We start from the raw sequence: 13578 nt of genomic DNA on the forward strand, positions 1-13578 counted from the left end.
GCGGAATCTGTTTGTTGGTATAAGAAAGCTAGCTCAACTGAGGGGTAGAGAGAAGGCTCATAGGGCCCTCCAATTACATTCCATCTGAGTCAAATTTAGATGGACAGGAGATGGGGACATGTCATAAGTAGGCCTATCTTATTTTTTTGTGCATTATTATCCCGGTAATTCTGATATAATAATAATAATACATTTATTTTATAAAGCGCCATTAAAAGTGTATTTCTCAAAGCGTAGCACAAAACAATACATCACACATTAATAAAACAACAACAATAAAATACTGTATCAAATAAAACAAAATATCAAATAACAGCAGTCCTGAAATGCTTTTTTTAAATAAAAAATAGTTAATAAAAAGTTTTAAGAAGAGATTTGAAACTGTGTGACATAAGACCAAACCATGCATTAAAGATGAGGTGAAAGGTGTAATTATTAATTGAACAGCTCAGGTCTAAGTTTGTCTCCTGTCTGGAAGAGAAATTCAAAGTAATAAATCTGTGGTTTAGGGGATCTAGGTTCTTGCCTTGAAGAAGACATCAATCTTTAGCGCTGCTTATAACCAAAACAGCACATGTACATATTTAAATACAGTAAAGCTCAGTCCATTAGACACTAGACACTATCATTTCATTGTATATCATTGGAGCTGTTTTCATGATTCTTTATTTATTTATTGTATGTTCTATCTAACATATTTTATAGGGTGTTGCAGACAACTGTAGAGATGTATTCCATAATATAAGGGCTTTCTCCTCAGTTTCTACATAAAACTCATCTCTTCATGTGAATACTTGACAGGCAAATGAAAAAAATGCACTAACACTCTCTCTTTCTCTCAACAGTTATTGCTCAAGCTTTTGTGGAGACTAGTAACTTGGTATGGTATTAGCACTTATTGTGTTATTGCCCCTGCATGACATATCGCTTTATTGCTCCCTGAACTCTCTGTAAGTCGCTTTAGATAAAATTACTCAATGTTAAATAATTGTTAGGTAAATTATACAATTCCCAAGAATGCTATAAGAATGTGCTTCCAATTTCCTAAATATATGTATATAGTTGTTTATGGATGAGCTAAAGCTGTATGGTTTATGGATGAGCTGTATTTCCAGTTCAAGCCATGGTTAAGAATGGGAAGGAAATTATTATAAACTGTCAATGGGATATTGTTTCTTTGATTGTAGCATAGCACCGCTCTGTGGTAATAATATGCTACTACAGGCCTGTGACTTTTTAAGTTAGTTTAGGGTAGAACGTTCATTGTTTTTTCGTTTAGTTTACGATTTTTCAATGCGATTTCATACAAATCTGTATTACTGGAAGCAGTACTTTCACAACCACGTCATATATTAATAAAAATGATTTACGTTTTTTGCAGGGCCCCTGTTACTTTAATGGTGAACATCTTGAGACGTGTTCATAAACTGAACAAAATAACCATCATTATTCCATGTTTCGGCTTCTGCTTAGCCACATAGTGTATTTTAGACTTATGATTTGCACACCCATAGGTTTCCATTATTTCACATACTGAGGTAAAAGCCTCTTGAGAGGCTACCCGTATTTTATTTCACAAAATGTGGAAAACTGTCATTTATGTTCATATTCACAAGACTAGTGTCTCTTCGTCCATTAAAACAACAAATTAAAAAACTTGATCCGCGCCCTGTCCATGTAAAATATCAAACACGGTACAGACTTTTTGTCCCTCACGGGCTTCCGTTCAGCCGTGCTCAAAGGACGTTGCCATCGGTGACGCGTCCCCACGCAACGAAAGCCCGCCCTGCTCCTTGATTCTCCCACGTGATTGGTCCGTTTAATCCAGGCCTTCGGAGACTCGCAAAATAATTGGTCGAAATATTTCTCAATCCCCTAAAAATCTATTTACAGTAGGTTGTGAGCGGATCAAGTGTATCCGTTCAGATTAAAGCTGGGTCTCACTGTAACTAAAAGCTTTATCGAGCTGGACTGTTTATAATAAACCGACTGTTTTGTCCAGATTGTATTGGTTATCCGTCGCCGAAAGGGTTTCGTCCGTCTTTTTTTTCCATCTGCTGAAGCTGAAGACTGGAAAAGATGTCTTCGGAGGAAGACAGAGCGAAGGATATTCTGATGGGGTTTAAACTGTATCCTTAAGCAATGATGGGCTAGATTAGCTTGCTAGCTACAAAACTACAACTCGCACAACTTTACATCATCCCAAGATAGCAGATTTCGAGTTTGTTTATTTAAGTAACTGTTACACGATTTGCCATTTTGAAGCCTGGTGGCTAGTGATGGTGGTACTGCGAGAGGTTGGTTGGCTGGTTAGTAGTGCTGCTGTTACCTTAGTCAATTGTGACAATACTTTACTATTTTTCATTCTCATCCAGGCGAATTCTGGTGTTATCATAAAGCGATGCATTTGTGTGTCAGACTATAGCAAGTAGCGCAAATAGTCGGAATTAATGCTCACTGGTTAAGCATCTCTTAACAGCCAATAAGTTGCCTCCTGATCTTCATAAAATATACAAGCAAATCTAGTTATTTGCTTTGTTAATAGATTAGACTAATTTAGGCCTAAAATATTATTTCTCCGTATATGTGGACATGTCAGTATCACAGAAAGTTCTCTTCATGTTAGGCTTTAGGAAACTACGAGACTGTGACAGGCAGCTGATTCTTGGGATCAGGTGCATTATCCAGGTGAAATCTCCTCACAGTTTGTGCCTGCCATTACAATTACATAACACTGGCCAGTGTTTCTATAATAGGCTCTGTTAATCTGACAACAATAATCACTCTGGCAGTACTTTTTTTTCATGGGTCTCTTGAATGTATGGTCCGTTCTGTCGTTTGGGATATAGTGTGTTTTGTTTTAAAGTTTCTTTAGGAAGTCGTAGGTCTATCCTGTGTGACCTTCTCTGGTGTGTGTTAAACTGGCTGGTCATTCTTAAAGCCTTGATTTGAAAGGACAGGGATTTGCGCCTCACATAACGGTGTGCTGCATGGGACAACGTTGGTAGAATTATGATGGATAGAAACTTGGAAGCCTGTAGATTAGTTTGTTAAAGATATTGTGCCAGATGTGTCAGAAGGGAAAGGATGCTTGACTTTGACTTTGAGGATGTGTTTATGGCGGTTATGGATAAGCTTGCAAACTGAGAGAAGCCTGGTAAACATTGCTGTTGTTTGTAGTAAACTGAGGCATGGACTAGTAAACCCTAGATGTTTAAAAAACTTATATATTTAATTCATCAGTGTGTACATATTTTCTGTATAGCGAAATATGTACATCTTGGAAACCACCAAATATTTGCAATGTTAGTATAGCACAGCATTATAGGAGGGTGATTTTAGCTCAATTTAGTTAGTAAAAGATTTAATAGTAAAGGTTAAAACCCATTTTTAATGGCTATTTTATTGGTTTAAACAGTGCTATCTCATCTGTATTGTGTAGATTTTACCCTAGTGTGGCCCAGCGGTGACTACCGTGTACATAGTACATTCCCCTTGAGTGGCTACAATATGCTCTCAACTTAAAATATAAAAAAGATGAATGGTATGTATTGCATTGTAGTTTATATTGTATTAAAAGGTATGGCACAGTTCCATGTTTTCAATTTATTACATGGAAAAAGCGCTTTTTTAAACCGTTACAAGCAGTGCGCCTAGAGTTTTGACAGCATGGATTTTGTATTTTTTCCATGTTTCCAAAAATCACAACAGCAAAAGTAAAACGGCTTTTATAGAAATCCACAGCTATCACTTCACAAAGTAAAAATGAGATTTTTCATATCCAGCCACATTTGTCCTGGCTCTTTTGCACCTATTACAACAACTTGTGAATGGCAACATTCTGCAACAATGGATGACTTATGAAAAATGAATATGGCTTCCATGAAAGCAGTGGTACCGGGGGGACTAATTACCTCGACTGTGACAGTGTTTGTGAGTTAAAGGGTCTCTCCCCTGTGACACGCTTGGTTTGTCACTGGTGTGCTCCGCAGGCGTGATCCCACAGACATCTGTCACCGCTAATCTCAGATGCAGTTGCCTGGTCGATCCGTTACAGAGCTTTGGACTTAAGTGAATATTTACTCCTTTTTAGCATCCTCGAGTTGTTTACATTTAGATGTCAGGGTAGAAAGTTTGTTGGGAATTATTGAAATATGAGAAAGTCTTACTTTATGATCTGATTATTTGGTGTATGAATTGGGACCAGAAATTTTCATAAATCTGCTGCGTGACATCTACATAATTTATAAACAGATTAGTGTGACTAGGAACAACTCAAACTTGAGAAAATATATTTTGTAGGGCATAGTGTAGTCTACACAAGCCGGTGCATCTGGTTATATGTCTCAGTTTACATTTTAGGATTGTAAATATTTTAAATGAAATAAAGTAGTTCCATATAAAGTCTATCAACTGTACATATGACATGTAAACTGTGCAATTAAAATGTTTCACATTTTTAAATGGTACAGGACTATTACTCTAATATGGCTGTTCATATTTATTTTAATTTGTTTTCATTTCCATATTTAGACATTTATGATAATCTCTTTTTAGTTAAATTCAAGCTATATGGATAATTTATGTGATGCTTATAATGCTTTAAAGATATATTAGGATTAGTGATACATGATGTACTACAGTTGCAATCCTAGCTGACATCTCCAGGGGTTGGTAACTAGGGCCTGTGCTGTACTTGTGTGATGACACATGCAGCCTAATGTGAGTGTGCTCAGGGGCTGCTCGATTATGATGCAAATCATAATTAAGATTATTTTGGCCAATTTTGAGATCCCAATTATTTTACACGATAACTCATTAACCTTTAAAACAACATAGAGTTGGCTTTTAAAATCTGAATTTAACTGAACAATAAATGTAAAGAAATAGCTCTGCTGAACCACTGTAAAGGAAAGGTGTGCGCTCTGGATTTATACTACAAATGGAATGTGGCACAGTAATCGTTTACCTCGATTATTTAGTTTTGTAATTGATGAAGGCCAAAATTGACGATTACGATTATTTTTCGATTTATTGCACAGCCCTAGTGTGCTCTATGTCTGAAATACTTATACGGGTGGTCTGAAGTCAGATGTTATTGACACAGAGTACCACGCATTGACACAAACCATTGTTAAGCTGACAGATCAAGCTGTTCTTAGACTGTAAGTGTGGTCTGTTTTAGTTAGCACTTACCAAAGAGGGTCGTGAGCTTAAGGATTTATTGGTTTGGAGTATTGAATAGTGATTTTAAACACGTGCGCATGAATGTTTTTAATTTGACATATTTTTGATTTGAGCCCTGATGTTGGAGGGCATTTCTGTTGTCCACTTGTCTTGTAGTTGATGCCTTAACTTGTCTTCAGAAACTGGATGAATCTTAGAGATGCAGAGACAGGAAAGGTTCTTTGGCAGGGAACTGAAGATCTTTCCCTTCCTGGGGTAGAACATGAAGGTTTGTGGTTCTTCTGCATCATTACTCACCCACAAGTTGTTCCAAACCTGTATATACATTTTTTGTAAGGTTCAACATAAAGAATGATATTTGGAAGAATTTAGGAAAACAAACAGTTTTGGGGCACCTGTGACTGCCATTTTTTTCTTCTTCTTTGGTAGTCAATGGTGCCTGAGAAATCTCTTTTCTAAATCTCTTTCTTTGTTTAACAGAACAAAAAAATGTATATAGGTTTGGAACGACTAAAAGTTGAGTAATCCGTGACAGAATTTCATGTTTGGGTGAACTTTCCCTTTAAAGATTCAAACTAGATTCATTTTGTGTTTTTTCATTTATTTAGTCTACGAATCACAATAAAAATTGGTTAGAGTGAGAGATTGTAACTATTGTCACTCTTAAGGCAACAATTCAAATGGGTGCTCAATAGTTTATGTTATGATCTGTGTAAATTAACTGTATATCAATAATGATGGTTTTAATATCACTGTTATGGAAAATACCATTACATTCTGACACCCCTAATTCAAACCATTGACGCAACCATTACCTTTTTTTTGTGGTGAGAACAGTGCAGTCAAGATTTCACGTTTTTAGTCAAATTTGACACTGAAAGTGCCTTGTCTTGTAACTAACAATTTTTTTGTTGTTCATTTTCAGCTCGGGTTCCTAAGAAGATTCTGAAATGTAAAGCAGTTTCCAGAGAACTGAATTTCTCTTCCGTAGAAAAGCTGGAAAAATTCAGACTGGAGCAAAAGGTTTTCTTTAAAGGACAGTGCCTAGAAGGTTGTTCTTCTATTCTTTTTCATTGTAATATTATGATAATAAATGGCAATTATAAAAGTAAGCAGAAATTATTTTGAAAAACGAGCAAGGAGCTCCATAAGATTGCTATTGTTTCAGAGTGCTCCATTGACATGGATATGTTAAGATGGAAATGGCATATTATGACACCTTTATTTCCTCGATTAAATTTGGATGGCATAAATATGACATATTACCCTTCCCTACCTTCCTCCACCTATGGTTTTAGACATGAATACCTTTTGAGATTTCATAGTTAGTTGTTATAGTTTATGCCGGTCCATCTTGTACCGGTAGTCTTCTAAACAAACAACGTCCATGTGTTCTAATGGGTTAAGGATTTTCAACTTATTTAAGATGAATTCACCGCTCATTTATGATGCAACAGACTTGCATTAATTTGACATCAGTGCTTATCCTCATCATGGTTTAGCGGAATTAAACTGTGAAGCTACATGAAGCTGTTGTAGAAATGCTCACTTGTGTACCTTTGTCTTTTTCAGAGTGGTTCTTCGAGTTTGGCTTTGTAATTCCTAATTCTACTAATACATGGCAGTCTTTGATAGAAGCCGCACCAGAGTCACAGATGATGCCTGCAAATGTCTTAACGTAAGATGTTAAGCAATTTTCTTTTACCTTTTATTAATGTTACCCAAGATGATAATAACTGCCATGAGGCCATGTCTTTGCAAGTAAGCTAGTGAAATTATTTCAGCTCAGATCAATATTAAATGTGTGTATTTAATTTAAACAATGTAATGTTCATACTAATCAAGATTTACAACCAGCTAGTCAGTATGGTAACATGTGCCCATTAAGGATGATATAATCCCTCTTGTTTTAAGATTTATCAGGGTTTATTTACTGTATATGATAATGACCAGCTGACTGTATTTCTAACATCGTATTTGCTTGCGATTTAATTCAACTTCCTCTCTTGCAGTGGTAATGTTGTTATAGAGACCAAGTTTTATGATGATGACCTTCACGTCAGCACATCCCGGGTACGACTCTTTTACGTCTGAGGAACGGAGTTCTTTTGTAACCCTCACTCCGGAGGATGCACCCAACAAGTTTTAAAAACTAGAGGAGACCCTCTACACGTGCTGGGTACTTCTGAGGCACAGCAACAACAGCAGTGGAAGGAATATATTTTAATTAAACACAATTTCAAGACAAATGATCACATCGGTTATGGCAGATAAAGACTTGTACATAAGAGCTATGATGCTCATGACAACCTGGTTATGTAAATTTCTGTTTGTATATTTTTCATCTATAATGTAATCCTGCAAAGTACACTGCTTCATTATCGGCTGTTTTTGAAAGGTTCTCTTCAGGTTTGTGTTGGTATTCAAGGTCTTTTTTAGCTATAACTGTAAGATAGGCTGTGTTTTAAATACATTGTGTAATTATGGATTAAAATATTGAAATTGATAAAACTCTGGATTGTTTATTTTTTCATGATTCAATAGAATTAAACTGATATGTTGGATTGGTGCCCGGTTTCACAGACATGTTTGCGCTGTCTTAACTGAAAATAACTTTCCCTGACATATCTTAAAATAAATCAGTGCCATTTTTTTGTCTCAAGATGCACAAAGTAATGTTTTTTTCTAAGGCATTGAATAAAAGTGACTTAAATATGCTAATTTAACTAAAGCATCGTGTGGCTTAAGCTAAATCTTATCTGTGAAACCAGGCCATGATGTTAAAAACATGAAGCTGGACTATTTACAAAAATATGTGCGTTTAATGGAATATGACCCCCTTAAATAAGATCAGATAACAAATTCTATGTTAGTAACCATTGAGCTCTTTACATGCATTAGCTTGTTTGGTGTGTATTATTTTGGAGGATCCATTGACAGAAATATAATAGGCCTATAAAATACATAAATATGTTTTCAGATGTGTATAAAGACCTTACATAATGAATTGTAATGTTTTTATTACCTTAGAATTAACTATTTAAATCCCCTTACATGGAATTCGCCATGTTGTTTCTACAGTAGCCCTAAACGGACAAACTGGAGAAGCGTGTTTGCAAATCTCCACATTGCCCCTTTAAGTAATATAGATAACGTAGAACCATATGCCGATGTATTTCCGTGCATTAAAAGTTCCAGGATTTTACAAGAGCAGTCTGTAAAGGTTAATATTTAAAAAACAAACCATGATGATGTCATACATTATATAACCAGCATGTATACAATATATTGTATAAATATTTTCAGTTTTTAATTTGACGTTAAACGTGGCGCGTGAATTATATATTTAACCAATTTCAAAATATTAACCTTTGTTATAAAAATTATTGACAGAATTTTTACTGCTGGATATACTCCTGTTTTTTAACGGTGGTCACTCTAAATGATTACCAAAATATAAGTACGTTTGTTTTAACATAAAAAAACAATCGTGTGTCTAAACTATGTCGTAATGTGCACAACACTGTATTCTAAGAATACAACGACACCGCGCGACTAGCCATGAAGACTACATTACCCAGGATCCCTTCCCGTGTAAACGGAAGTTGTTCGTGACGACCTTGGGTAGCACAAGCATGGCGAATAAAGAGCCTAACGTGAGTATACTTTTAGCCTTATTTTTTAAATCACAAAATGTAATGTTTTTGTAAATGCGTTATGATTTAAATGGCATCTGTGAAAATATTGTCATTTTATTCTTGGTAGCAGTTGTAGCCTATCATATGTGTAATATTGTGTAATACTGTCAGCCGGGTCGGACATACTGTAAGATCTGCCTGTCTTGAACTCCTGATGGCAGGTAATCCGATAAAACTGAACAAATCTCACTTTAAATAATTTAGTGTATAACGTGAAATGATAATAATGCATCGTTTCATAGCCTCGTTTGATAATACATTTTAGTTATTTTATGCAGCCTTTTGTACATTTTTGTCAATGTTTTCAATCACATTCCACATATAGTCTTGTATATGAATAGCAAAACTTACTTTCGTAGAAATATTTAAGTGTTATTATTATGAACACTTTAGTATGTAACACAAAACAGGAAAATTCTAGCCATGATGACTTAACCCAACAGTTGTCAAAAGGTATGCGCTGTCATCTCATTTAACCTTTTAAAGGAACTATAGATTTATATTTACATCTGCATTTATTTATTTGACAGATGCTTTTATCAAAAGTCACATACATTGGATTCAAGCAATTTTTCAGTATGTCAAAACCTGCGTCCGAAATCGCATACTGTGACTGTACTAAATTAAAATAAGTACCTACCATTTACTTTTTTGGTAAACTATCCCTTCTGTAATTTCACCCCAGCTTCCACTAATGCTGAATATATTCTGTATTCCTGCAGAAGTTGCTGCAGCACCTGAGAGATCTGGCCGGACGCATGTCCTCTGCCTCAAAGGGTGCTGGACTTGGGCTGAAATTATTAATTGGAGCAGGGGCACTTGCTTATGGCGTCAAAGAGGCCACATACACGGGTACAATTGATCGCTAAAATATCTCCTCACCCTAACGGTAATATTGTCTGGTCAATGACTGTGCCGAAAGTGATGGACCGTTCTTTTTAACTATGGACGTGTTGGAAATTATACACAGATACACTGTCATTCAGGCTTGTCTTTTGTCAAATTAAGATTAAAGAGAATTTGTGATGTCAGCATGCAGACTAATGATTGTGTGTTTTAGTGGAAGGTGGTCAGCGGGCGATCATCTTTAACAGAATTGGAGGGATGCAGATGGATACAGTCCTCTCTGAAGGTCTCCACTTCAGGTAAAGTTTTTTTGTGACTCACTGAAATATTTTTTAAAGCTATCTCACAATAACTAAAAAGAGAGAATTATTAACCATGAACTATATTTGTCTTACAGGATACCATGGTTTCAATATCCAATCATATATGATATCAGAGCCAGACCAAGAAAAATAGCATCTTTGACAGGAAGTAAAGGTGATTAATTGCTATTTAAGTTGAATATGTCATTATTTACTGTGTTGTTTATAGTGTATTTAAAAATAACCAACCAAACAGTGACTAAATATTTTCTCTGAACAGACCTGCAGATGGTGAACATCGCGTTGCGTGTGCTGTCGCGACCTGTGGCCTCCAACCTTCCCATTTTGTACCAGCATCTGGGGAAGGACTACGATGAGCGTGTGCTGCCGTCCATTGTAAATGAGGTTCTTAAGAGTGTGGTAGCCAAGTTCAATGCTTCCCAACTCATCACACAAAGAGCCCAGGTTAGTTCTCTCCACCCCAGTCGTGACTCGAGAATTACACATTTTCAAGGTTGGTGCTAATTCGTGTTCAATCTGTCTGCTGTGATTGAATGTAGGTGTCTCTGCTGATCAGACGGGAGCTGTTTGAGCGCGCTAAGGACTTTAACATTATTCTCGATGATGTGGCCATCACGGAGTTGAGCTTCAGCCAACAGTACACAGCAGCTGTGGAGGCCAAACAAGTTGGTAGGTAAAATGAATTTCCAATGTGCTGTGGCACGCGATATATGCACAGGGTTGCTGTAATGAAACGTGTGCGGTCTTCCAGCCCAGCAGGAGGCGCAAAGAGCTCAGTTCTTTGTCGAGAAAGCGAAACAAGAACAGAGACATAAGATCATCCAAGCTGAGGGAGAGGCTGAGGCTGCCAAAATGGTATGAAGAGCTTCTCCTAAATATATTCTTTTTGGCCAAAGCCTCAAGTAGATTTGACAGTTTATGTGCCCACAATAACACACATTGAACAGGCACACATGAGCCTGTACCTCTAAGTTTAGTTAAACGATACATATTGATGTGTGATCTGATCTAATTCACAGTTAGGAGAAGCCGTCACAAAGAACCCTGGATATCTTAAACTGAGAAGAATCAGAGCAGCGCAGAGTATTGCCAAAACGGTATGATGCTCTTTTTTTTATTTTAAAGGCAATTTATTCTTGGTTTAAATGAACGGTTGTTCTTGTTGTAAACAGTATCCATCTGAAAAAGGATGTGTATCTTGCCCATGTACATATTTGATGTTCACTAGGAGTTCGGCCAAGCCTGGACTGGTCTTGCACGGCTTGTTTTGGCTTGAAATGTGTCCTTTCGGAAATAAATAAATGTTTTGATGTCCGTTCGGAAAGCCCTGACCAGATGAAGGTTGTTTTCCAGGTGGCAGCTTCACAGAACAAGGTGTACCTGAGTGCAGATAGTTTGGTTCTGAATCTACAGGATGATTCTTTTAACAAGTAAGAGCTAAGATTTAGTTTGACTGTTGTTTAATTTAAACCACTTGGTCTTCCTGTATGAAATTCAAGATATGGATTCATAAATCATTTTTGTATTTTCGTTTCTTTCTTGGAACACATTTATTTTGCATAACATTAAAACAGTGTAGATGATGCTGATAATAGCACAACATCTTCTGTTTGCATTGCAGATTGTCCCTCGGAAAGAAGTAACCCTTCAGAATGGAATTTCATTCCAAGTGTTATTTTACAAGATGGTTCTTCCTGATTGGGTCACGATAGGCCATGTCATCTAGGGAAGACTTATTAAACATCTAATGGTTTAGTCCTGGTTCTTCAGACAAATTTTACTCCACTATTTGCTGAGGGTCAAAAGGCTACAGTTTTGTTAATATTCTGCATAATGGATGAAGGAAACAACGTATTGAATAATTTGCATTTCATTGTTGATTGTAATTATTGCTGTAACAGGAGACATGTGATGTGTCTATAAGTGAAACATAAGATATGCTCAAATTTGACTGGAACCTTTTATTTAGGTGTAATCTTTCACAATGTCTTTCCTGAAATGTAATGGCCTTTCCAATTGTATGCGTGACACAAAATTGCATTGTAATAAAAACAACTATACTATGTGAAATCATTAGAATTTATTTAATTTACTAAATTGATTAAAACTACAGGCAATATGTAATCAATAAAATTGAATTGTAATATATTAAACTCTTCAAATTCCTTAAAGTTTTAAACCACATGTTAGTCTGTATGATTTTAGACTGACATACTCTTAAAAGCATTACCCGCCACCTGGTTCCGTTCACGCCAGTCTCATAATCCAGATTAGTCTACCTGTTAACCCATTGAATTTGGGTTCCCTCCCCCAAAACTCAATGAGGTGCACGGGCATGTTTGGTCCTCCAATTTCTATTTGCTTTTCTTGAAAAGGCTCAATGAGCAGATCAGATGCACAGTTGAACCTGTTGACAGACTGCCTACCCAAACAATTGTTTGTTGTTTTAAAAATAAGGAACACGTGATTATGTTCATTTATGTTTTAAACACAGCATGTCTGTCATCATTATAAGATTTTGGCAAGCAAACATTAACTGGAAAAGTCTCTGACTGTGTGCTGTGCATATTGCAGTGGATTATCACAGGATGTATTCAAGCTCTTATGATTTAGCTGCATCAGTATAATTAGATAAGCCCTTTGTGAACATGTGGGATGGCTCTGTTCTCTAGTGTTTAAAGTCACCACAAAATCATAAATAGCTATTCTTATTTTTATGGAATATTGCAGTGCTTATTATAAGTGATTTATCTGTGCCGTCTGACCTCAGAATCTTTTATCAAAATATGGAAACTTTCTCTCCCCCTCCTACATCTCTTCTTTGTATGACATACATGTATCGCATCCAATCTATTGAGTACCGCAGAGATGACGTTTTATGCAAACCCCAGAAGCGAGATGGGATAAGACTTCCGGTTCCATCGCCCCAAAGTTTATGGGTATAGTGTAGTCTGTATAGCCTCGTGTTAACTTTTTACTTCTGGCAATTGTATTTAGCAAATATCGTGTAAATCTGTAAAGATTATCTTGATACACAAAACGTATAAACATCATGAACATTTTTTAATCACAGGTCAGTCTATGGAAAAAATACATAGGCTTTCGGTCAAGGGAACCAGCCCGGCACTTAGCCTACTTCCATTATTTTTCAAAGACTTGGACAATTATATAAATAGACAATTGGGAAGTATGGTGGAAATTAGTGTTTTTGATGTATTATGTTATTTTGAAAATTATAAGTGGCAAAGAAATTAACAATACGTTATACAGGTTTAATTTTTTATATCGGGTAAATATCAAATACATAACGAAGTGGGCCTTATGTAAACATGTAATTGTGTAAAAGCACTTAACTTTATTTAGTGACATTTTTTAAACTTAGCCTAAATCCGGGTTAGCCTACAAAAATACGTCATCTCTGGGCCAATCCATTCCAGAAGGACGAAATCAAGCCAAGCCCTACATTGTTCTTCAGAAACTCTTTTCCTTCAGTGTAATGACGACTTTTAAGCCAGTAGAAAATT

At 36.2% G+C, this 13578-nt stretch overlaps 2 protein-coding genes across 2 annotated transcripts; both read left to right on the forward strand.

Annotated features, from left to right (window-relative positions):
• The first annotated feature begins 1885 nt into the window (after nucleotides 1-1885).
• pde6d (phosphodiesterase 6D, cGMP-specific, rod, delta) lies at nucleotides 1886-8192 on the forward strand. The gene is made up of 5 exons (XM_079459768.1): nucleotides 1886-2129; nucleotides 5367-5455; nucleotides 6113-6238; nucleotides 6760-6865; nucleotides 7200-8192. The coding sequence occupies exons 1-5, from the start codon at nucleotides 2080-2082 to the stop codon at nucleotides 7279-7281; spliced, it is 453 nt and encodes a 150-aa protein (XP_079315894.1). The 5' UTR covers nucleotides 1886-2079; the 3' UTR covers nucleotides 7282-8192.
• A 547-nt stretch (nucleotides 8193-8739) lies between these two features.
• phb2b (prohibitin 2b) lies at nucleotides 8740-12562 on the forward strand. Its single transcript, XM_079461179.1, has 10 exons — nucleotides 8740-8843; nucleotides 9608-9737; nucleotides 9946-10030; nucleotides 10129-10208; nucleotides 10314-10498; nucleotides 10594-10723; nucleotides 10806-10909; nucleotides 11074-11151; nucleotides 11408-11484; nucleotides 11676-12562. Exons 1-10 carry the CDS (start codon nucleotides 8823-8825, stop codon nucleotides 11695-11697), a joined length of 912 nt encoding a protein of 303 aa, XP_079317305.1. The 5' UTR covers nucleotides 8740-8822; the 3' UTR covers nucleotides 11698-12562.
• The last annotated feature ends 1016 nt before the right edge of the window (nucleotides 12563-13578 follow it).

Source organism: Barbatula barbatula, assembly GCF_947034865.1.
Source record: "Barbatula barbatula genome assembly, chromosome: 7".
NCBI lineage: Eukaryota > Metazoa > Chordata > Actinopteri > Cypriniformes > Nemacheilidae > Barbatula > Barbatula barbatula.

Coding starts and splice junctions, on each gene's coding strand:
- phb2b (XM_079461179.1), top strand. CDS start 8,823: ATGGCGAATAAAGAGCCTAAC. Junction 10,910..11,073: donor AGGCTGAGGCTGCCAAAATG/GTATGAAGAGCT, acceptor TCTAATTCACAG/TTAGGAGAAGCCGTCACAAA. Junction 11,152..11,407: donor CGCAGAGTATTGCCAAAACG/GTATGATGCTCT, acceptor GTTGTTTTCCAG/GTGGCAGCTTCACAGAACAA.
- pde6d (XM_079459768.1), top strand. CDS start 2,080: ATGTCTTCGGAGGAAGACAGAGCGAAGGATATTCTGATGGGGTTTAAA. Junction 5,456..6,112: donor TCCTGGGGTAGAACATGAAG/GTTTGTGGTTCT, acceptor GTTCATTTTCAG/CTCGGGTTCCTAAGAAGATT. Junction 6,239..6,759: donor TAAAGGACAGTGCCTAGAAG/GTTGTTCTTCTA, acceptor TGTCTTTTTCAG/AGTGGTTCTTCGAGTTTGGC.